Here is a 24,098-nt window from a genome sequence, read left to right as displayed (position 1 = left end):
CGCACACCTAAGTCCAGAACCAGTTTTTTAAGGCTTAAAGCTAAGTATGCTGTTCCGCTCAAGAAAAGTAAAAATTTCTGCCCAAGAAATGGTTAAGAAATTTCCTACAGTGAGCTCCATTTGAATTGACATTTCTTTTCAACTGCATACTGCGATCAAAGAAAAATGCTTTTCTTGAGCATTTCTTGCAAGAAATTTCCCACGCATCGAGATAGGCGATTACTTTTCTGTTGAAGTGCATACTTCGCTTAACGCGGAAAATTAAAAATTATCATTCGCAAAATTACGGGAAATCTCATCATCATAGTCACGCCTTTCCTTACGCCTGATACATAGGCAGTCTGCTAACCAAAGAGCAAACCTCTCTGCCATGGCTTCCCTCCCCAACCCATACAATCCTGCATGAAACTGGCGTAGATGCAGTCGGACTCCACGGTCTACAGTGGGCCAGTATCAGTGCAACATCATTTTCTCCCCCTTCCTCATTGGTCTGCATACTGACGTGGCAGGCGCCATTGTTGCCTAAAAATAGAAGATCACCAGCACTTATACACTGAGGGTGTCTGTTAGTCGCAAGCAGTCATTCGGTTGGTTCCAAGTGTAAGTGCAGCTGATCTGGCGATACTGGAGTAGCATTCACGGGCGGCCAACCAAGCTCAAGATCCCTTAAGCAATTTTTCAAGAGATTTTTAAATAAATTTCTATAGATTTTGCTCCAACCCAACTTCCTCCAGTTATCTCTATAGAGATAATTCTGAAAATTTCCTTAGATATTATTCCAGGATTTCCTTCAAATTTTTTTGCAGAATTTTTCACCAATTTCTCTTGTAGCTTCCCTAATAGCTCTTCAAAAAATTCATGCAGGAGTTCTCCCAAAATAATCGTCAAAAGTTTATTCTAGAGTTTTAAGACAAAAAAAATCAATTCTGGAAACCCTACATAAAATCCTCAAAGAAATTGTACGCCGTTTGTTTTCAGTTATTGTTCCTCACATTAATCCTTCGTGATTTCATCCACGGTGTGTTTCAAGAATTGCTTCAATATTCCTCCAGGATTTATTCCTAGAAATCTATTGAGAACTCTTCCGGGAATTGTATGAAATGTTGGAGATACACGAATTACTCTTGCAGTCCTTCCAAAAAATGTTTGAGTGATTATTGAAGCCAAATTAAAATTGATTCTTGAAAATTTAATTTAGTGTTTCACGCCAACAAATACTACAGCAATATTCTTACACATTTTTTTCAAGGTGTCCGTTACGCTTCAGAAAATCTTACAGGATATTATCCACAGATTCGATTGATACGTTTTGTTCTCTAATAATTATCTTAATATTCTTTTCTACGAAAACGAATAAGATTTTTTTCAGTGATCCTTTATACATAAATTTCTACAGAAGATTCTTCAGAAAATACTACAAGATTTAACCCCCGCCCCCCCCCCCCCCACCCGTTCTTCTTCTTCTTGGCATACGTCCACACTCGGGCAAAGCCTGCTTCTCAGCTTAGTGTTCAATGAGCACTTCCACAGTTATTAACTGAGAGCTTTCTTTGCCAAAGTAGCCATTTTCGCATTCCTATATCGTGTGCCAGGTACGATCATACTTTATGCCCAGGGAAGGGAATTTCCATTACGATACGATCCTGGACTGACCGGGAATCAAACTCAGACACCTTCAGCATGGCTTTGCTTTATAGCCGCGGACTCTAACCACTCGGCTAAGGAAGGCCCCACAAGACTTAAAATTACTACTAAAGAAATACCTCCCGGACTGTTTTATTAATTTCTCCAACGATTTGTAAAAATATGTTTGCAATTTTCTGGATAGTCCTTGAGCTATTGAACAACTTTGCCGAAGACGCCATCTTTCTAAAATACAATTTTGGGCGCCTACAAGGAACATGGAACATATTTCGTCGTTGGTCTAACCCTAGCGTTTGGACGGAAATTTTATCTATCAAATTTGCTGTTATAAAGTTTAACGTTTTGAGGTTCACATGTACACGACGTTTAAACCTAATAACAACAAGTTTCCTTAGGCGAAAATTGCCTATAACCTTATCATTATCATGATCATTAATTAACTTTGCAACTATCAGAATTATCAAACATATTCAGATAAATTGAAAATGGTATACCATACAGAAACATCCTTATCTAAAACAGCCTAAACATCATTCTTATTACATTTACATTTTACCACGATTCCGCGCAGTAGCGCAACCAGGATTTGGTTCTAGGGGGGGTTTTGTAAACTTTAAGGTTTATTTTTGAAAACGTAGTGATGTTTAAAAATTAGTCGAGAAATTCATGTATATTACACCTTTTTAACACATATATATATAAAATAGATTGAACAATATAACAATATATTTGCATGATACGATTCAATCGCTCTTCATCTGTGTTACTGCTTAAATATGTTTTCAAGTTTTTCTACAATGACCGCAGCAATTTACAATAGAACTCATTGCCACGATTCTTGCAGTAGGTCAGAAGTAAATCAGCATTGGAGAACTTGACTTGTAAATCCAAAAAATTGAGTTGAGGGTCAGAAAGATGTTTTGCTTTCATTGTGAACTTTCAACTTTGTTTTAGGATTAACCAGACTGAACAACTACTATAGTGGGACGCTTATTCGTTCTATCTAAATGGGACAAGTCGGAATCACGTTTTACCAACAATTTCACTAAAAAAGACTCAATGTTCATGCATCCTTTTTCCTAAAAATTCAATGTAATTCATTATTAACACCTGCAAAATATCGAAAATGTTAGAACGATCAATAAGGCAGAGATGCTTCCACCAGATGCTTAATGCATTCTTAGATTTTCAATCTATAAAAACCGAAGAATAGCTTCTTCGGGAATTCATATGCTCTGAAAGTCGTAAAATTTGACAAAGGGTTTTTGATGCTTCGGGAACTGCGTCAATTTTCTGTTAAAAAGGTCCCCATATATCTGAATGTTTAACAAACTTCTCACATAAAGCCCTAGTTTGTTTTCCATAAAAGGCAACAAAATTTCATTAATTTCGCATGTAATTTTGAAATTCTACAGGGGTCAACAGATAAAAAGAAAACACTTTAGGAGAATATAACTGTGAAAACCATTGAATTTCACAATTTTAATTCAAACCAAACTTAATTACTTCTTCGTTGTTCTTAGTTGTACGATGTGTAGTGTTGAATTTCAAAAATATATTTGGTAATTATTATATTTTTTTTCTGGCTCTGGGGGGGATTTAACCCCCAAAACCCCCCCTTGGTTGCGCCACTGATTCCGCGTTATTTTCGATTTGATGAAATATTGAAGCAGAAGAAAATTGTGGTTTTGTGAAGTGCTTCTAATTAAAGATGTAAATTAGTAGAGTAGATAGTTTATTAGTAGATTTTTTTACAAGATATAAAACGCTGTCCAATTGAAAATAGGAAAATAATATAATAATTATTATCTAATTATCTATTATCTAATAATTCTTGTTTACGGCGGATCCAACTTTCGATCGAATCCTATTCGTTCGAATCCACGGCCCACTTGATTTTGCTGGCGTAAACAGGAATGCAAAACGGTTTTCGAGCAAAAGAGCATTCGAACATAAACTAGAATAGGGATCATTGTCTAATAATGATTTGTTTTGTGATTTGAATTGCTTCTCGGTAGTGTTCATAGATTGGCTTTGGTAGGTCCGGCAACTTGAATTCGAAGGTAAAATGAAAACTGAACAAGAAATTGTGTGTTGTGGCACATTCGCGCAACTGACACGTGGCCTGGCGATGATTAATGGTAAGGATATACGCTTCCATGATGATGACAATATCAACGCCTTCTTGGACGAATTTGGTGAGATTGTTCTTATAATTCTCTAAATCGATATAAATAGAAATGGAGTGGTGTTTGTATGTCACGAAATGGCTTGAAAACGCATCAATTAATTGATATTAGTTTACCATTGTTGCCCTTGACTCGTAGAATAAACCCAATTGTAGTCAAAGGCTTCCCGATCAGTATCACAAAGACATTTGAAAAAATATTCGTTTCTTTCATATCATTGGAAACAGTGGACAGTTAGTTAAAGTATAATAAGAAATAAAAATCAAAATTATTCCCTTAAGCGTCTTAATATATCATTTATTCTAAACTTTAAGTCTTTAAAAACGCTGAAATTTGGTACAGTCATCAGTTCTATAAAAAAGTGTCTATAGTTGTGTCCTACACATCCACCTGCACGTCCAGAAGATGCGCCGTGTCGGGCGATCGCCCTAGTCGGGTCAACAGCCTCAAATACGAACTCACTAGCCAAAATTGGAAGGAGAATTTCCTAAAATGAGAATAATCGATTAAACACCAAACTTCAAAACTTCTTTCAACACTTACCACAGCTGATACTCGAAGTTGATCCTCCGAAAAATCGATCGGAAATAGCCTCTAAACCCCACGCTGTACTGTCTCAGCGCGGCCAAAGCACACCGGGCCATGACCTTTGGTCGATCCACCGGATCCCCATGCTCCCGCGCGATCGCCCGAATCGTGTTTAAATTCCGCAACACAAAAATAAGATTTCGTGGCATACTGCGCAGCGTTTGCATCACCTTGTCGAAGTGTTCCTTGGCCTGGAGCGTCATGTAGGCCAGGTCCTCTTCCGACAGTCGCGTCGTCAGTTTGGACCCCTTCAGCTCCAGAGGCCGTTGCAGTAAAATTTCTGCAAAAGTCCGATAGTCTTGGACGTTCAGCGCCCGGGCGAATTTCGCCATTTCGGAGTGGTCCTTGAGGACGATAGCCTCCCAAAAGCGGCACAGGTTGGACCGGACCTCCGGAGTTAGATTCCCGTACAGACCGTGATCCAGCAGGACCAACTGGGGTCGTCCGGAAGCGGGGTCTTTCCGCACGAAGACGTTTCCTGGATGGGGATCGGCGTGGACGAAACCCGTTCGGAAGATTTGATCGGCGAATGCTCGAAACAGGGCGACGTCCAGCTTTGCGAGGTTGATTTTGAGGTGCTTGAGCCTGTCGGTGTCGTTGATTTTGCAACCGTCGATGAATTCCGCCGTGAGTACGCGCTGCGGAAGATACAAAATTATAATTTATGGAAAGAATTTTTTGACTGGTAGCGACTGAGCGTCCTTAAAATAGGAACTTCAGAGACCCCTTCAGAGTTAGTCCATATTTTACCTGATTAGTATAATCCCACAGCACCTTCGGCACATAGACGGAGTCATGCTTCCGCAGATCTTCGGCGCAGCGTTCCGCGTTCCGTCCCTCGTGGATGAAGTCCAGCTCTTCTCGCAGCGTTCCTTGGAGATCCCGCACGATCCATCCGAAGTTGTAGCTCTTGTGTATCAGAGCAATCATATCCTGAAGAAAGAGAATCGTCCTCAAATCGGCGTTGAAGCGCTTCCTCAAGTCCGCATACTGGACTTTGATGGCCACCTGTTGGCCTTCCTTGGTGGTTCCTCGAAAGACCTGTGCCAAACTGGCCGCCGCGATCGGTTCGTAGTCGAACGTCTGGAACACTTCTTCCGGTGGTTTGCCGAAGTCCTGCTCGAACAGCTTCCTCACCTCGCCGGGCTTTCGGGGCAGGCATTGGTCCTCAAGCTTCTTCAGCGTCCGGATGTACTCCTTGGGGATGATGTGATTCATGGCGGCCACTCCTTGGCCCATCTTGATGTACAACCCTCCGTTGGTGAGACACCCATTCAGAATTCTGTCCGCCGCGCGTTGATGAACTCCGGATATGACCTCTTCATAGTTGGGATCGCTTTCCTCTAATCCCCACAGGCTCCAGCTATAATCCACCGATATGCTGACCCCAATCCCGAAAGATCGCAGGAAGCGTTCCGCGCCGTAAACAGTTTCAAACTCGTTCACAGCCCCATCGTATGCAATTGCGCCCAGAAGTAGACTTCCGGTCGTTCCCAGTAGAACCTTTCCCGCGCTCCATTTCCGGTGCGCACCAGTAGGCACTGCTTTGGATGCAACACCTCGTCGCAGGCAGGGCACAGTAGGCCGGTGTTTTGCGGCGAACGCCAATCGAATGGCAAGCATCGCGATCAAAGTGCACTTTCAGAGCAATTAACTCACCAAATAATCCGAAATTCTTCGTCTAAATTATTCCACCGTATCGTCTTCATCCCGCTTTGCAGGCAGAATTAACTAACTGAAGAAAACTGATAAAAATAATTCCACGTTCGCGAAAATTTACCACCGGCGGCGCCGAAATTGACAGCTGGAGGTAAATATTTTGTGTTGGTAAACAGTCAGCTGATATTCGCGAAAAAAGTGCATTCGCGAAGGCCGAACACAAGCCGAAGGGATTCGAGCAGCTCGGATCGAAGTTCGTGTTACCTGTCGCTAGGGATGCCCATTTGGAGGAGCAATCGAAAAAACCTCTACGTGATGGTGAGATTTTTTACTCTTGAGAAACATTTCCTATCAAAGGAAGATGTACCAATTATGGATAATGGTACATCTTCCTTTGTTATTCCTTCCTTAATTATGGATTCACTGATGAAAAACATATTATTAAAATTCATTAAATTTTATTGTAACAGTACCATATGTTCTAACAGATTAAGAATAAAACGAAATTTTTCAATTAATTTCCAACCTATTTAGTTGTTTGAATTCTTCCAAAAAATTCTCAATTCAATTTAGTTTGATAAACTTCATGGAAAGTTATCTCAGATAGTCAAAAATGTTACTTACGACCTTTTCAAATCGAGCTACAGATTTGCTCTCTAGATGCGTGAGTCTGGAGCGTTTTCACAAAGAGTTCAATCATTCCTTTGAATGTTGGCCGTTCCATTCTAGTTGAACTATAAGATATATCTACTGAAGACGACCTTAGAGTTGAGGTCGAAATACGCGTATCTGTCAAAGGATACAAACTCAAGTGGAATTAAATGGTATAGGGTAGAAGTACCAATTATGGCTATAGCACCAATTATGGCAATAGTGCGAACAAAAAGAGATTTTTCTTATTGTTTCACTAGAATATAACGGCAAATATTCACAGGAATGATAAACCTATTTGTATTTGATCGTAACTAAACCTTAATGAGACCATTCGTGCAATAAGCTTCGAAAAATAATAATTTGAAAATTTTGCCTCACACATATGTCACCTTCTTAGCAGTTTGCTAAAGAACAACCGTTACGAAATGTATGTTCTCATCCAGAAAAACTGCTTCAGCCGATAAATGTATGTTGCCTAGTGAGAACAAATGAATAAATTTAGCTAGTGAGCAATCAAATCTATTGCTTTAAGTTGGAAATCGTGTTATTTCTACTATGTCGATAACTGGTACAAGAAGTGTATGAGAGCCCAATTATGGCAATACTCTGGAGGCGGTTTGTTTACATTTTTTGATCAGTGAAATAAATGAAGTAAAGCTATTTTACGGGTGACTTCCACGACGGGACGGTTCGGTAAGGCATTTTCTTCATGTTTTGTATACAATTCCTAAGATTTTTCAATCACACGTTCGAAAACGTTCGCAAGCGGAAGATGCTAATTTCATGGTAGAGAGGGGTTTTCAGCGACACTCGATTTTTGAACTTTCCCTCTTTTTTCACTAAAATAATGCACTGGAATGGTAATGTGAGTTCATTAATGCTGTTTTGTATCATAATAAGCATTTTCACTACATTTCGAGTCCTTTTCAAAAATTCATTTGCTCCCATGAACCCATTGCAATAAATTGATTTAACCTTTATTTAACACAAAGTTTTTGGGAAATTTTACGAACAATCACTTCATTACTTATTAGCGTTGCATTATCATTTGCTCTGGATGGCGTTTGAGTGAATTTCGTGCAAATATTCGATAGTCCATAATTGGTACACTTTTATGTCGAATGCTAGGAACGCTATTGCCATAATTAGTACAAAGACAACGCATTTTAAAACCATGTTTTAGAAGCTTAAAGTCAAGTTAGTACTAAAACTGTTGAAATCAACTGTTTCGCAAGGCTTCAAACTAGTGATTAACATCAACGAGTCATGCTTACGTTTTAGAAACGCGGTTATAATTTGATTTTTATCCATACTGCTGACATATTGCATCCATAATTGGTACATCTACCCTAGTACTAAATTCGGGTTTTCATTCATTCAAGGCTCAAGAATCCATCATTCAATCATCAGCAATCATCAAATATTGAAAACCAGTTTTTTCGTTCAATTTTACAATGCAATGATAGAATTTTTTCAACATTGCTTCAATTTTGAGCAAAAAAACTGGTTTTGAAAATTTGTAGAACGATGGTGGTTATTTTCCTTTTAAGATATAAGGAGTGTATCGAAAAGTAGTCGCAAACATTCAAAACGTTATATCTTAGAGCATAGTTCATCTTTTTAAAAGCTTTTTTCACGCAAATCTTCATAATGTCATCAAATTTTGAAGAAACTAAAAAAATATTGAATTATATGCAGTTTTAATATAAATACAACAAGGTGCACAAAATTACATTTTTGAAGTGTCTTTTGAAGATTCGATGATTCGTATTGAACAAAATTTATATCAAACAAAATAGGATGAAAAGCTTATTCTATCGGAATATATGTCTACTTCACACTGCATGTAAAACGGATTTCAAAAAAAATAAATTTTTGCTTTAAGAAAGCTCAATTATTGGAATCCAGCTTTTTACGCAGGCTATAAAACTGCAAGGGGTGATTAGATTTTGACATGTCTTGCCCACACATTTTATAGCATGATCTCAGTAGGCAATGTTTTAAATTGTTGATCGAGATGTCAAAAATTTTCACTGCATTTGTTTTGGAGTTCAACCTTTTGTATTTCGAAGAAACTAAATCAAAATTAATCATTGATATTCAGTAACTTTAATCTTTTCATACCATTTTAGGCAACCGGCAAGGAAGGACCTTTCACTCTTCAAGAGGAAAAATTTACTTCTACTAATGAACATGAATTGAAGCTTCAATTACGGCTCATAATATTTTGCACTCCATTTTTGGGTAACTCTTCGGAACAAAATTTAGATACTTAGTTCCGGCCGAGTTATGTTCCTTTAAAAACCGTACATTAATCACGTAAAGTTTATGGAAATGAGCAGTGTGCTCCAATGTGTTTTCAATTCTAGAAAAACGGCCTCATTAAATAGTTGATTTTCTCTACGTGGTGGGGATTCTACTACGTTTGAGTCTCAGTTGAGAACATAGAGCCGTTTTGGTGAATTTTTTATTGAAATATCGTCAGAATGCGATGTCAAAAGTATGCAAGAAAAAAAAAAAATCTTTGATGATCGTAAATTTTTCTACGTCTTTGTTGGTTATGTACTACTCAATGTATAACCAACGGTATAACCCAAGTAACAATGGAAGCTGAATTACAGTTTATTAAGCTGAAATGAGCTTGAGAGAAATTTGTTCAACTTTTATTCAGCAAAAAATGTTTGTTGGGAACGATTTGGAACATACCGAAGAACTGTCCATGGCAGGAGGATGCAGGATGGGATAGAGGGGTATTTTATTGGCTCATGGTACGTCTCAATGAAAGAATCATCGTAACATTTAGAGCACAAGAGTTCTTAAAAAAACTGGCAGGAATAGTCACGGATTCACCAAAGGCTGTATAATTTAGTAAAAATATTTCACATTCTCTGTTGTACACTACACAGGCACTAAATTCGTTCAATAGTGTGAAATAGCTAAACGTTTGTAACAAAACCGTCCCGGTACCATTTTCTTACTTCCATCGGTAGCTCATTCGCAATACTTATATCAACAGCAATCATTGTACAGACATTATTGAAGCCAATTCCTCTCACATGCTTCCACAAAACCTAAAATATAAGAACCATTAGTTCGTAGGTAATAAGAAAATAGAAATGATTATCAATTTTCTCGCAAATCAAACTAACAACAACATGAAAAAAATTGATGTTACCTTGTCAACATAATATTAATGATTACTCGCAAAGCTTACTACGACTCAGTCATTAAAATTATAGTGTTGGCATGAAATGTCAGAAGAGGGTGAATCAAAGTTTATAGCAAGCAAGCGTAAAAAGCTGGATAAAGTCGGTTTTTGAAAGTCACTTTTGTATAATCAACTTTTGAAGCTCTGTCATATACAGCGGTTATGATATGGAGTACCATATTTTGCTTACTTTACTTACTAAAAATGCAAAGAAACTTTTCCAATCAAAAAACATTTTTTTTATTTGTTCCAATCATTCGATATTACCATTAACGTGTAAAAAGAAAAAATAGAAAAACGGGGTCCTTAAAAATCGACTTTTTTCGATTTTTGTATTTGCTCTCAAATGCTTGTTGATGTATATTTCAATATAATGTTTGCACTATGTCATAAGAGTTGTGGCACAGAATATATAAGCATAAACAAAAATCATTTTTTCTTAAAATTTAACACATTTTTCAACAAATAAATTTTTTCAGAGGTGTGCAAGATTTTCATCGACATCTGTTAGTAATTTCAAAAATTATCATACAAATTGCCACTTTATTGAAACAATATCACCACATAATAATTTTTAAATACATTGTTAAGTACTTCTGATCAAAAAAATGTTTGTGGGTTCAACCCAATATTTTTGAGACTGTTTTGAATGTTTGCAACTACTTTTCGATACACTCCTTATCTCTTTTTATGCCCACCGTTGCCATAATTAGTACTATAACCGTAATTGTTACTTTTACCCAATATAAAAATCCATTTACTTGCAGTGGCACTATGGAAAATGGCATCAGAAAATTCTCTTCCTGGCCAAACCTTTCCTACAGGACATCCTTTTCGTATGGCTGGATGTGTGGAGTGCGAAGCCGCTTCCGGCGCTGGTCAAACTTGCCCTAAGTGTTGTCATTATTACGATCATGTTACTTCCGATTGCTTACGCGCTGTGTGGGATTTTGGTTTACCTTGGATTTTGGCAGCATCAGATCGATAGGTTTGGTTCCATCTCATGTTTCAATCTTGTTTATTTATTTACTGATTTATTCAATTTCAGCTTGTACCCTACTGTGTTTCCCGTGAAATTGCATTCACTCTATTGGATGCGGCAGATATGCAAAAGGACCGTATACTCCGACGCACAAGTGGAGTTTTTCCAAAGGAAAGTCCATGGGTTTATGTTGATCACTGCTGGGATGGTAGATTATATGAGGCTGTTATTTGAAATAGTATAGCGCAATGCGTACACATCCAGTGAGTTCTTCTTCTTATTATTCTTCTTGGCATTACGTCCTCACTGGGACAGAGCCTGCTTCTCAGCTTAGTGTTCTTATGAGCACTTCCACATTTATTAACTGAGAGCTTTCTTTGTCAAACTTGCCATTTTCGCATTCGTATATCTTGTGGCAGGTACGATGATACTCTATGCCCAGGGAAGTCAAGGAAATTTCCATTACGACTCCTTCGGCATGGTTTTGTTTAGTAGCCGTGGACTCTAACCACTCGGCTAAGGAAAGCCCCTCTTCAACAGCATGGGTATTTGAAATACTAATCATTTACAATTAAAGATTCTATTTTAAATGCTAGGACGACTACTATATGAAATTATTATTGAAATCCGCAAGAATATTATGTTCAGACTTAAAAATAGTAAAAGTACAAGACAGCTCTTCTTGAGAACTATTAACCCTTTCTTTCCCACAGCTTTGTTCGACTATCAAAATGGTGTTTCTAAAAAAAGTGCTTGAACGAAAGTTGTTCCAAATAAGCTATATTATTGAAAACCACAATAGTTTTCAATAGTTAGTTGATTGTTTTTCAATAGTTTGACCCTTAGGTCACTTATTTCGATAAGACAAATGAGTGTATAAATTTATTTCAATTGTTATTGAGCTACTCGTACCAATTCGGTTTAGCCCACGTTCGTTGAAAATCGGTGGATCACCTGTGCTACCATGGGAAAGAGAGGGTTAAAGATAACCAAAAAAATACTTTGAAATTCATGAGAAAATTATTACTAATGCGACGCATCTGCGGAAATAACTGATCATAGCATCCAGGGCCGCATTTATGGGGGGCGAGGGGGCCATGGCCCCCGGGCCCCCACATTTTAGGGACCCCTAAAATTTTAGGGAAAATGTATTCATGGCTAAACTTTTACGTATAATTAGAATCAATGCAATAGTACATAGTTTTTTGGAATCACATCATGTGAATTGAGAGATTAAGGTAATTTCGATAATTTTACGATAAATAAGAGGATTGAGAAAGATTTTTTATTTTTAAATTACTCTATCGATCACACTACAAGGAACTTGAAGAGGTGTCTGCTTTAGCTTGAAAAATAGAACAAAAAGAGACCAAATAGGAAACAAAAAGAGACCGAAAATGAACAAAACAGATGCAGAAATACAAAATGTAAGCTTATAGGAACCAGAAAATAAGAGTTTGATTCTTCATCATAGATTCAGGTCAGGGGTATTACTGTATATATTTCTTAATGATTTTCTTTAGAAATTTTGTGAGAATTTAGGTATTTTCCAAAACATTAATAGATTATTACGAAGATTTCTTCAGGAGTTCTTCAAGTGATTATTTCCCGATAAATTCCTCCAAGAATTTTCCTAAGGAATTCCTCCAATAATTTTGTTTCGGATATCTCAAGAGTGTAAACTGGATTTTTTTCTCAAACTATAGAAATTACCTAAAAGATTAAAAAAAATCTTTTGTACATATTTCAAGAAAGTCCTAAATTTTACAAGATTTAATCTGGTCATTCTTCCATCAATTTCCTTAGTATATCCTCCACATTTAGAACACATTCAATAATCATTGTGAGATCTCATAGAGTAACAACTAGAGAATTCATTTAAAAAATTGGTGAAAAAACATCTGGAGAAACTAAACCTTTTGAAAAAAAATCGAAGTAATTCCTGAAAAAATTACTGGAGGTAGTATCGTTGAGAAATTTTTGTAGAAAATCCTCTAAGCATCTTTGAAAACTTCTGAATGAATTTTTGAGAGAATTGATATTTCTAGAGTGATCCCTGTATGAGTCCCTGAATGTATTCCAGATGAAATCTCTGGACAAATCACTAGAAGATTTCTTGGTATTTTTCCTCAAGACATGGGAGAAGAAATTCCTGAAGAACCTACTAAATAGTCGCTTTATAGTCTTTGTATTTTTTCTCTCGAGTCTGTAGAATTTTGCAAAAGAATTAACTGAAATCAGAATAAGGAACAATGAGACTTTTAAGACCATTTCTCGCATAACTTCTGATCTCGCCCTAAAAGCCATTGGTAACCATGTGTGTAGCTCATTGTTTCTGAGCATATGAATGGATTTTCATGTTATTTCACAATGCTATGGGGAAGAAAGGATCATTATCTACCTGCCCGTTATGTTGGTTTGGATGCTTATTCTTTCATTTGCTCAGAAACAACGAGCTACACACGTGGCTACCAATGGCTTTTAGGGCGTTATCTCAGAGTATGCGAGATTTTGAATAGAATGGATAGAGACCTTCCATTAAAATATAGACCTTTTAGAGACTTGCTCTAAAATAGACACCAAGTCTCTAGAAAAAGAGCTTCTACCAGCCGTACACAAATTTCTTCAACTCAAAACTGGTAAATAAATCTATATGTTCGACAACTTGAATATTAAAGTATAGAATTTTAATGTTTACAAACAAGCACCAAAACCATTCAATTTAATCATATATAATCAACAAATACATGTCATACAGTAATGAAAACATAAGCAGAGTTAATTATTTTAATTTTAAAATTGGTTTACATTCTTTAAGGATTTAAAGTATTTGTTGAACGTTATAATATAGTTTGACCTCTGATAAAGAAAGCATTACAAACTACATTAAAAAACATCTAGTTGGATTTCAAATATAATATTGTAAAATATTGTGATTTAAGATCGGTTAATTTTTTTTTTTCAAAGTTTGAGATTTTTTCAATAATATGTTAAAAGTTTACAAAAGAAATCCGCCCGAGACTCACCTTGCATCATGTGATTTTTTGTGATACCGTACTCAAAGAACCCTGTGAAAGATTCTGTGAATTTCTTTCTGGATTTTGTGAAAACTCAGTGGGATGGTGCTTGATTTGATTTGTTGAATTCACTTGCTTATAAGAGAAAAAAACACGTTTTTAATCTACTTCTCAAAAGTGAGTTCATTCTACTCAATTCAGGGGATTTGTGCGTTAACCATATTTTGTGTTAGTAGTGAAAAAGTGGTTTCCGTTTGCATCCATGCGAAAAAATACCTACTGGCTAAGTTAATTTCACCCAAACGGCAGATTAAATCACTTACCTTTCAGTATTATGCCTCTAACTCACATTTGAGTTAACGTGCTAAGGTTTGGTTTTTGGGTTGTTTTGCTCTTCGCTCTCTGATAACAATAGAAGGAGCGAATGAAATATGCTTAGTGATCAACAAAGGACAAGGCTTGATGGTTCATTTTGAACCGGAAGAACGACACAAAGAGAACTTGGTGAAAAGCCTTTAGAATTCAGGGCTGGTCTCTCTATGGATTTAGCTACACCTGAGGCTTCAACATTTTACAACAATTTATTTGTGACGTCACATATTGGGTACTTAGCTTTTAGGTGTTCTCACGGATCCGGAGTTTTGTTGATGGTGTTGGTGGATTGGTGGATGGTAGCCCGGATAAAAACGTATCATTCAGTGAATGGAATAAACCATTAATGTACAATATAACGTATTGGATATAATACAGCGTATTGTTATTGAATGTCGAAGCAACATTATTCTTGTATGGATATACAATTCAAAAACAATATAATATATTGTAACAGAACACTGTATTGTTTTCAATTGGTTTTATACCTTACAATTTTGGTCAAATTCCTATTTTCGCGTAAAACAACTGTTGTTTTTTTCTATGTAGCTTTGCTGAAAGAAATAAACAAAACAAGTTCAGAAAGCAAGAAATGTTGTGTGAAAAATATTCAAAAAGTAAAAATAAGTAGTTTTTTAGAAGTCACTTGACATTAGCTGTAACGACGAATCCCAAGTAACACAACTTGTTTTATAAATGAATAAAATACTTGATTCATACAAATTGGTATGTTTTGTGGTGAATATGGATAACTTTATTTTGTACACTTATATCACCGAAACAGCGCAAAAATGGCGGCTTATAAAACATCTTTCATGTCATAGAAGATGTTTCCCAATACATCATTAGAACATACAATTATGTGTTAAAGATGTATTACATAGCATCACTAATACTTACTTGTTATATTGAAGCTAAGATGATGTATTGTTTTACAAATTACATCTATTTTTGTTTTGATAGCATCAGTTCAAAACAAAATCAAAATAATGAAAGCGAATGTTTTCTCTTCACGAATTGCTTATGGTGATTATTAACTTTTCTTCTGTTGATTCCCAATAGTGTGCTCAAACTGTGTGCGGCTCCAGATTTATTGTGAAATGCACAATTTTATTAATTGTAAATTCATGCGCCTCAATGGAATGGAAAAACAAAACAAACTATCCTTATAATCTGTGTGCCATCATAGAATTTTTCAGCGGATCAATTCCCAATGTCAGTAACACAATATGGCGTCTTCCTCACGAAGCCTGCAGTGCCGTCAAAAAATGTTCGGATGTTTGTCGATTTAATATTCTAAACTTTCTATGAAAATCATGTTACTAAGTAACATCCACATTAATATCAATCGAACTACCCTGAATAACACACTACTTGTGGATAATCACAATGTGTTTATTGCGCTCACTTCTCAAAATAACATTCGGAAAGCATAAATCAAACGACTTTATATACTGTGCCGTGGCAATTTTTTGGACCGTCAATGTTGCCCCCGGCAAATTTTTACTTTGCATTCGTACGTGCCACGTGGCAACTGAAGCGCTTGTATAGTTTGTTTGAACAACGTATTTAAGACGTAAATATAACATGCATACATCTCAAACCATCAAGTTGGCTATAGCCAATATATAGTATAGTTGGTATACTGACGTTTTACTTAGCATCTCATTTTCAAGAAAGGTAATGAAGTCATATACTTGTATAATCAACGTATTCAATACGCATCAGAAACATATGTTTGTTTGATTGAACGTTGTGAGGCAACTTGTAATCATCAAACCTTACAATGACTGTATTTCACCACAAGATGTTTTTCAATAGGATTTTAATACTCTTGTAACACATCATATGTCAATCTCGAATAGCATTGATTGCAATCGCTGTAGCTTAGCTGTGATGACCATGGACTTCAAAGAATAACAGAGCATGTGCTACTGTATAGAATGGCTGCATTTATATTGGTGAACAATCTCGGCTCCACTATGCATTACTTGGTGGTGTAGTGATAAGGTGTTGACTTCTGAATCCAAAGGTCACGTGTTCGAGACCCGGTGAAAGCTTTTTTTTTAATTTTCATCAAATTTTTGTGGCATCGTATGTCTGATTGTAAAAGTGTGGAAAAGTCGTGCGAAGTGCTTAGATAGCCTCCACTTTGATAGGTGTAAAATGGTTTGTAAAGTTTATACCAGCTGAAAATTGTCTTTTTGTCACCTTAAACATTAAGATTCAATACTTTGATCGTCATACGGGAGCGGGTAAGAAAGGCCCGGGTCAATATGAACAACTTGCCTGATGTTAATGCATCTTCATGGTGTTATAATGTTATTGAAAACTAGTTCAAAATACTTTTTTAGCGCATACGTTTTGATAACGTAAACATGTGCGGTTTATATCTTAAAAAGGTTATATTAACGCTCGTGAAGCTTTAATAATACCTTGACCGTTTGTTTTATTTCAAATTCATGATTTTGCATGACATGTTTTTCGAATACTGTACTATAGCTCAAATATAACACAAGATGCTATATAATACTCAAATAGAGCTTCAATATAACAATATATCGTTAATGCTGCACAAAAAGATGTATTTGGTGTTACTTGGGATGCAACCATGATACAGTTCGTTGAATTGTTTTTGTATTGTACAACAATACACGAATTGCTTATCAAGACAATACATGAACAATATATCGTATTGTATTTTCAAAATGTTTGTATGAGAAAATATCTATATTTGTATTGTTACGATACTTAACCACCCATACATTATATTGCAAAAATCTCATATACCATACAGTGAACTGTTCAAAACAATATATTGTACTGTAATTGTATTGTCATTTTACAATATACTGTATTGTATTTCCAATATATTGAATGGTACTGTTTCAATACGTTGTATTGTTTTTGTATTGTATTTTTTATCCGGGAGGAGGGTGGCAGGATCGCGATGGCCGACGCCGGTGACGCTATTCTTGGCGGCCAAAGACAATGGCGGCACGCACTCGGGTTGTAGCACTTCTCAACGGTCACATCAGCGTCTACGTCAACGGAACCGGGGCAATGGAAGCTGGCTTGATCTTCCCGGAAGGCACATCGACGGCACTGCACTGACGATCTTGGAATAAAGTACAAAGAAAAAGGTCCCTTGACGTGGACCTGGACACCAAGAATTAGCACCCTGCGACGTCACTAACTAACCTCTACTTTTCCACTGTTTCACTGATAATTAACTTTTTCTATTGTTTTTGCTTGTTTGTTGTATTCGTTATTTGTTTGTATCACTGTTCGTAGCTAGTTTCACTATAATTTTAATTGATTATTATTTTAGGTTAGATTTTAGACACTACAATACTAACCATACTAACTGGTTTTTAATCCATGCTCTTCCATACTATTTTTACTAACACATTTTTCTATCGACTAACATTTACTGCTTAAACGAATACCATTTTACAATAACCTTTAAGAAAAGAAACAACACAGAATTAAAAGGAACTTCACCATTAGAGAAAAAACTATCATCATTAAATATACTATTAACACGCGCGCACTCTACTCCCTTTGGGGATCACTATTTGATAAAAGAGAGCGGATTTCTACAAACCGGCTTCTTATATAGAATGCCGTTTCTCATAATTTTGAAACTGACATCTATGTTTTATGCTTTCATGTTTGCACATCCTGTTACATTCAGCACCCTCTGTGTGTGAAAACAACGCTAACAGAGCTGTGTTTATTTTGCCCGAACTCAAACTGCTCGAATGTATATCACATCTTGTCTGCTTGGTACGGTTATGAAATGGGAACACGCACTCACTCGTGACATTATCGTCGACCACTGAGTGTGAAAGTTCAACATTTGAAAATGTCTCATTATGGAAAGAGAAGGAATAAACCTTGTGGTAGAGCCAACAAGTTAATCTTGGAACCGAACGGTTACAGGGTTACAGTATAGCGAGGTGACATGTTAGCGCCCTCCAAAGGCTGGCGTCCTTGGCGGGTTCCAACCTGACCTACCGTACCCTACGGCACTGCGTACACGGAACCGGTTTGGCTAGAATGATTAACACCATTTCGAATTAGCCGCGAACGAATGAAAGTGCGGACGTTTCTTGTGCTAGCTGTTTGCTCAATATTTGTTTGTCATCCCCTGATCGAATAACGAAACAGAGAAGTAAAAGACGTAGGCAGCTGATTCTAAAGAGTGTTGCTGTGTTGGGTGGTATCTGTTCGAATTTTACCGGAAAACAAAGGAAAAATCTATGAGTTTATGTCCAAGGGTTGTGGCGGAAACTTTTGGGTAAACGTTTGGCAAAGAATACAAATTGAAACGTTCTAGGAATGATTTAATGAGGTGAGCCATTTTACCCCATCAGTGCGTCTTGGACCATGTTCCCCTACTCTTAACGGATCGGTTCCAAGGATGGTACTGGCGGCTCTTTATTGCTACCCCGACGTGTCGCTGGTTCTAAAATGTAAACAACCATACAATATAACGTCCAAACAATGGTAAAGGCGTAATCAATTTCCTCGAAAACATCTATTTTGGGAATTTAGCAGAATTTGCTGATTAAAATTCCATCATCGCACTGCAGTAGCACGTCGCAAATAACTGCTTGCAAACAATATCTTTCAAGCGCATTGATTACCTGTAATTTTACGAATAATAATTTTCACTTTTCTGCGTTAAGCCTTAAAACTGGTTCTGGACTTAGGTTGGCGGCTTTTCAATTTTACTCCCATTTGACAGCCACTCTCCACCCTTGATCGATTCCACTTCGAGGGCGGTCGTTCGAGGCAACATTTGGCATTGCATTCCGTTCTGCGTTGATTTTCCGGATCGGTCAGAGCTGTCAACGTTACCAAAAAAGCTTTTTTGGCTTTCCATGGCGCAGTATTCAACGTTTGATTATTGATTAAGAATTTATTTTGCTAAATCAACGTGCTATTAGTCGTATGATTGCTTTGCAAAAGATGGCGGAATAAAAAAAACCCAAACAAAATAAAATAAAACAACTAAATTGAATTTACAGTACAACTAAACATCATAACCAGAAACATGGTAAGTCTTACTGCGAAACGATTCATATAGTAAATTTCACGCGGATATACCACCGTGAAGCGCAAATCAGTCCCATCTGTAAAAAGAAGGCATTGAAAAAATGGGCTGTGAATTTCCAAACTCGTTTTCTATCAGAATATTCCAAAAATTCCAGAGGATTGGAACATGTTCCAATATCAATTAAACTTTCACAATTTGCTTTTCACTATGGGTTTATTCGCAAATATCATAACGCCAAAAATGGTCATTTTTGATACCCACCCACCCCCTCATAACGCTTTTCGTATGAATATTTTACAAATTTTGTATGAGCTGTAACATTTGCAAGACACCCACCCACCCCCTTCAGTGTTATGAAATTTGTGAATGGGCCCTATGATATGTTTATGAAAAAAAAAAAATCATCAATACACGATTAATTATTGTGTTGCACGATGCAGAAAGCTGTAGTGGGACTGATAATGCGGTTACTTTTCATTATGGGAAAATTCGACTTGCTATTTTATCCCTCTTTTTCCGAACAAATCTTATTATCTCATTAGGACAGCTGAAAGAGCATTGGAAGATATTTTGAAAACTAAACTCAACTCTATTTTAACGAAAAGCTACTCGACTAACCAAAGCTTGTTCTCCTAACCTGAATTCAACTCTGGTACTCCGTCCCTCCGGCTGCTCGAATCCGACGGTAATCAGCTGCAAAGCTCCTGAAAAACATCTGTCAAAGTCCAGAATTTGGTGTAATGGTCAGGTGAGGAACAAGATGGTTAGTTGTGTGAATTACATCCATACGCGTAGAAGCTTTCTCCCCGCAGACCATTGGCAACTAATACGTCACTACACAATGTTCGTTACGTACCAACACACATGCATGTCATCTTCCACGTCACCTTTCGCACCGTGACCCCGCCGGAATGGATTTTATTTTAGTGCTTAGCGAAAAAACGCCATCAGCGGATTAATCCACTGCTGAGTCCGTCTCGTGTATTTTTTAGATTAGTAGAAAATTTCTTTACTGTTTGCCGACGATTCTCCTGTGTTTTATTTTTCAAATATATCGAATATGCCGGAATAAATGGAAATATGATTGTGTGTTTTGCGCGAAATGTGATGTGTTAAAAAGAAAGTGCGTTGAAGTGAAATCCGATTTGTGACACGGGAAAGAAAGTGTTTGTATTTGCGAGAAAGGAAAAGGTCGCGACAAAGGTAAGAGATTTTCGTCCGGAAGATTCCATATGTCTTTCCGGGAATCGCTTATTTGGTGGTCAGCTGAGCCACGGTCACAAGCTATAGCAGCTTCTCCAGTTGATTGCACAATATTCATTCGCCGTCTAGAAAATTTGTTACGCATTCCAGAACAAGAGACGCAAAATGGCTCTCGCCGTGAGAAGTCTCGAGGGGTTGATTATCATTGCACCGTGGTCATTATCCGTCTCCTCCTCTCGGTATTTGTTGGTGTGTCATGATTCCAGTCATCACATTCGGCGGCATCGTGCCCTAGACGGTGGACCGGTTGGTTTTCTCCCTTCTCTTCATATGGAGGGTTTTCTGTTTAGGTTGCTTTCCTGTTAGAATGACTCTTGAGAATCATGCGAATTCTAGCATTTCATGTCAAAAGACTCTAATGAGATTCATTTACCTATTAGTTTCTTTCATATTAAATAATTTTCATCTAATCGCCATTAACTATCGCTCTTTTTTTAATTTTTTGCAATTAAAATTCCCACTTAAATTAAAAATCAGCAGTCAAAAACATAAAATTTTCATTCGGTATTCTAGAAATTTTCCGAGACATAATTTTCAGGGATGTTCGTAAGTTTCATTTGGGAGACTTGGTCTCTATTTCTATGCAAGTCTCTAAAAAGTCTCTAGAACAGGGTTTTTCAACCGGTGGTTCGCGGACCCCTAGGGGACTGTGACGAGCTCTCAGAGGGTCCACGAAGCCATTGAGAATAAGTGTTGTTTCTCATGAATAATGAATAAATGTGAGGAATCTGTTACTAATATATACAACCAGTTGTAAATTTTGCGTTTTTCAAATATTTTTAAGCCGCAACCTTTTTTGATTCTTCCGACTGTCTATACGGTATAACCGACAGGCTTACGTTAAGTTTAAATGAAAAAAATACTAAATACTGTCATAATACTGGGAAATTTCCTTCAATGTCATTCTATGGGTTTAAAGTAGCAAGCCAGAGATAATTACTAAACGCGGATCCGTTCTAATTCAATTCAATGTGATCTTAAAAAAGTTTAATTCTTGGCAGATTTTGCCAGCTTTATGTCAAAATCTTTCAAACATTTCTCAGAACTTTGGTGGTTATTGGAAGGATTGAACAAAGCAAGATTTTTTACCGCTTTTACAAAAACCATTCGCGAAAGCCTTGTGAATATATCATTAGGTTTTGAAGTAAAATTTTCGATCGATATTTGTCGCAGCAATATTCGGTAGATTTCTGCTTCCTAGCTTTCGAAGATTTCCTGGCGAAATTTTTGACAATTTTTCCCCACAGCAGAGGATCGGCTTCATAGAAGCCCATAAGCAAGTCTCTTGAAATATTCAATGCAGAGTATCCAGAGGTGATGATTTCTGATGATTGATTCCTGGGAATATTTTTGTCGATAAGCTAGCGGGATTTGGAATGTTGAGGAATGTATCTTATTCTTTGCACTTTCGTTTCACGCTATAGAGCTATAGAGCTCGTATTTGGGCAAAAATGGGTTGTTTTTTATATATTTTTCAAAAAAAGAATAAAATAATATGTTAATCAGTCCACAATCTGGGAAGTCTCTCTTCTGTGTGCCTTCGACTTTTTGTATTTATAGTACAGAAAAGACATTAGAAACAAGTAAAAGGTACCAAGAACACAGGATAGAATACAGAATACCGCTTGAGATAGGTAGATAGCCGTAACAATTTAATGGAAAAGTTTCGTTCGAGAAAAAATCACCATAACAAAGTGAATCGTTGTTGTCTCAATTTGTTTTTTACAGACTGCGATTTACTGCAAAGTTTTAGTGAATGATGAAGGTGCCCGAATGGTTTATCCTACTTGGCCAGCATTATTTTTTTTTTGTAGGATTTTGTCATTATTGTTTATGGAGGTTCCTTGTCATACTCTTAAAAAATGCTTCAAGACCATGAAATCTACATTCCTGGCTCAATTATTAGAAGACTCCTCCAAAGGATCATAGCATAATTATTGCATTTGGTTAATTTCCAGAACATTCATCTTTAGGGGTCCTCGAGAGGTTTGTAAAGCTTCAAAGAGAGTCGCAACACCAAAAAGGTTGAGAACCACTGCTCTAGCAAGTTCTGCTTGCAATGAATTCTGATGGAAAATTCTAACAGGCTCCAGAGACACCTTCAAAGACTATTACGCGTCTATTCAACTGATTCTTCCAGAATTTCTACTCAGATTCTTGGAGGAAACGCTTCAGGAATTATCTTAGTTTCATACTTTCAGGGACTCCTACAGAGATCCCATCAGAAATTCTTATAGAGATTCTTCTGCCAGTTCTCCCGAAAATGCTTCCAGCGTTTTTCAAAGAATGCCTATAGGTACTTATTGCAGTATTTGATTGAACTATCAAATAAAACACGAAATGCGATCGTCTATAGCTTAGTCGATTTGCCAAATTTAATTTTTCCATCTTATCAAAAAGAAAATAATGTCAGACGACTTCATTTGAAAGTTTTTAATATTGCTACAATATAACCGTGCGAAAAATATTGGTTTTTGACACAAAAAGTCAACGTTTACACTAGTGAGCGGAAATAGGGGCATGAGCGGATACTGGTGCACTGATGGTACCTAAATAATAAGGTTTTCGTGAACATTTAGCTTCCTTCAACCAGTAGTTGCCGTCGTGCTCCAGTAAAGGATCAACTGATGGAAGCAGTTATTTGAATAGATGCATAGAATTAAAGAAAAGTACCAGATATTTATGCTTCATTCGAAATGTTTTAATGGCTACTCCAATAGAAAAATCTTAAACTACTACTGGAGCACTAGCGCAACTAGCCAATAGTGGCTCAAGCGATGTTATGCTCAAAAAATTAATGTTGAAATGTTCTCGATTCAAATGAAACTAGCTCAGACATGAAGTGTCATACTAATATTCTTTACTTTTGCATTTGTTTCCCTAACTAATTAACAGAAAATATGTTATTTCCTTTATTATGTGGTGGGTCCCGCACTATCAAAGATACCCCGTTTTACGGTACTCTTTTTTTATTTTTCTCTTTTGGTAAAATTTGAAATCTTTTGATTGATGCCTAAAGACTATGTTATTTATTATATGTTATGTATTGTTTGCTTAGGTAATCCACTATTGGCACCGGCACCCTACCTAGTTATTTTGAATACAAAATCAAATTTATTCTATGATTGTCTATTAGACCACTATTCAGCAATTATTTAGACAAAAATCCAAAAAATATCCTTCGTGAATTCACAGAATCTTGTCAGGAATTCTCAGAAAAAAGCGCACACAAGAATTTCTTATCGTCATCATTAGAGAACTTATGAATATCTTTCTTTTCTTAAATTAAAAGAGCGATTCTCTGAATACATAATCTGCCCTTCTACACCTACTTGTCCCATGTCATAAGCAAATTTTAAGGACCGCGGGACAAATATGCGTTTAACGGAAGTAATGCTCCTGAAGAATTTCATACTTGATGTCTATGCTTCTTCATAAGAGTGTCTTATGATATTAC

General features: G+C 36.7%; 3 protein-coding genes across 5 annotated transcripts in view; 2 read left to right on the top strand and 1 right to left on the bottom strand.

Moving 5' to 3' along the window:
• Positions 1 to 4,109: 4,109 nt before the first annotated feature.
• LOC5569211 (uncharacterized aarF domain-containing protein kinase 5) lies at positions 4,110 to 6,230 on the bottom strand. Its single transcript, XM_001658334.2, has 3 exons — positions 5,172 to 6,230; positions 4,377 to 5,059; positions 4,110 to 4,320 (listed from the first exon to the last, which is right to left on the bottom strand). The coding sequence occupies exons 1-3, from the start codon at positions 6,042 to 6,044 to the stop codon at positions 4,212 to 4,214; spliced, it is 1,665 nt and encodes a 554-aa protein (XP_001658384.1). The 5' UTR covers positions 6,045 to 6,230; the 3' UTR covers positions 4,110 to 4,211.
• On the top strand, positions 6,122 to 11,191 carry LOC110675578. 2 transcript variants are annotated; one of them, XR_002499612.1, is made up of 3 exons: positions 6,122 to 6,231; positions 10,710 to 10,930; positions 10,991 to 11,191. XR_002499612.1 is itself a non-coding variant. In XM_021840917.1 (3 exons), the coding sequence occupies exons 1-3, from the start codon at positions 6,357 to 6,359 to the stop codon at positions 11,166 to 11,168; spliced, it is 441 nt and encodes a 146-aa protein (XP_021696609.1). In that variant the 5' UTR covers positions 6,295 to 6,356; the 3' UTR covers positions 11,169 to 11,191. The 2 variants fall into 2 exon arrangements, 1 of the variants encoding a protein (XP_021696609.1); XM_021840917.1 differs by lacking the exon at positions 6,122 to 6,231 and adding an exon at positions 6,295 to 6,398.
• A 9,095-nt stretch (positions 11,192 to 20,286) lies between these two features.
• LOC5569212 (double-stranded RNA-binding protein Staufen homolog 2) overlaps positions 20,287 to 24,098 on the top strand; it is an 84,451-nt gene continuing 80,639 nt past the window's right edge. The window contains exon 1 of one of the 2 annotated variants that reach the window (XM_021840915.1): positions 20,287 to 20,581. The gene's annotated coding sequence lies outside the window, so the exon portion shown is untranslated. The remainder of the gene's footprint in view (positions 20,582 to 24,098) is intronic. The other variant, XM_021840916.1, reaches the window with a different exon arrangement.

The sequence above is a fragment of the Aedes aegypti genome, chromosome 2 (genome assembly GCF_002204515.2).
Source record: "Aedes aegypti strain LVP_AGWG chromosome 2, AaegL5.0 Primary Assembly, whole genome shotgun sequence".
In the NCBI taxonomy this organism is placed as follows: domain Eukaryota; kingdom Metazoa; phylum Arthropoda; class Insecta; order Diptera; family Culicidae; genus Aedes; species Aedes aegypti.
The sequence above is the reverse complement of the archived record's forward strand: the minus strand, read 5'-3'. Positions and strand labels throughout refer to the sequence as shown.

Coding starts and splice junctions, on each gene's coding strand:
- LOC5569211 (XM_001658334.2), bottom strand. CDS start 6,044: ATGCTTGCCATTCGATTGGCGTTCGCCGCAAAACACCGGCCTACTGTG. Junction 5,060..5,171: donor TGTGGGATTATACTAATCAG/GTAAAATATGGA, acceptor TATCTTCCGCAG/CGCGTACTCACGGCGGAATT. Junction 4,321..4,376: donor AACTTCGAGTATCAGCTGTG/GTAAGTGTTGAA, acceptor TTCTCATTTTAG/GAAATTCTCCTTCCAATTTT.
- LOC110675578 (XM_021840917.1), top strand. CDS start 6,357: ATGCCCATTTGGAGGAGCAATCGAAAAAACCTCTACGTGATG. Junction 6,399..10,709: donor GAAAAAACCTCTACGTGATG/GTGAGATTTTTT, acceptor ATTTACTTGCAG/TGGCACTATGGAAAATGGCA. Junction 10,931..10,990: donor TGGCAGCATCAGATCGATAG/GTTTGGTTCCAT, acceptor ATTCAATTTCAG/CTTGTACCCTACTGTGTTTC.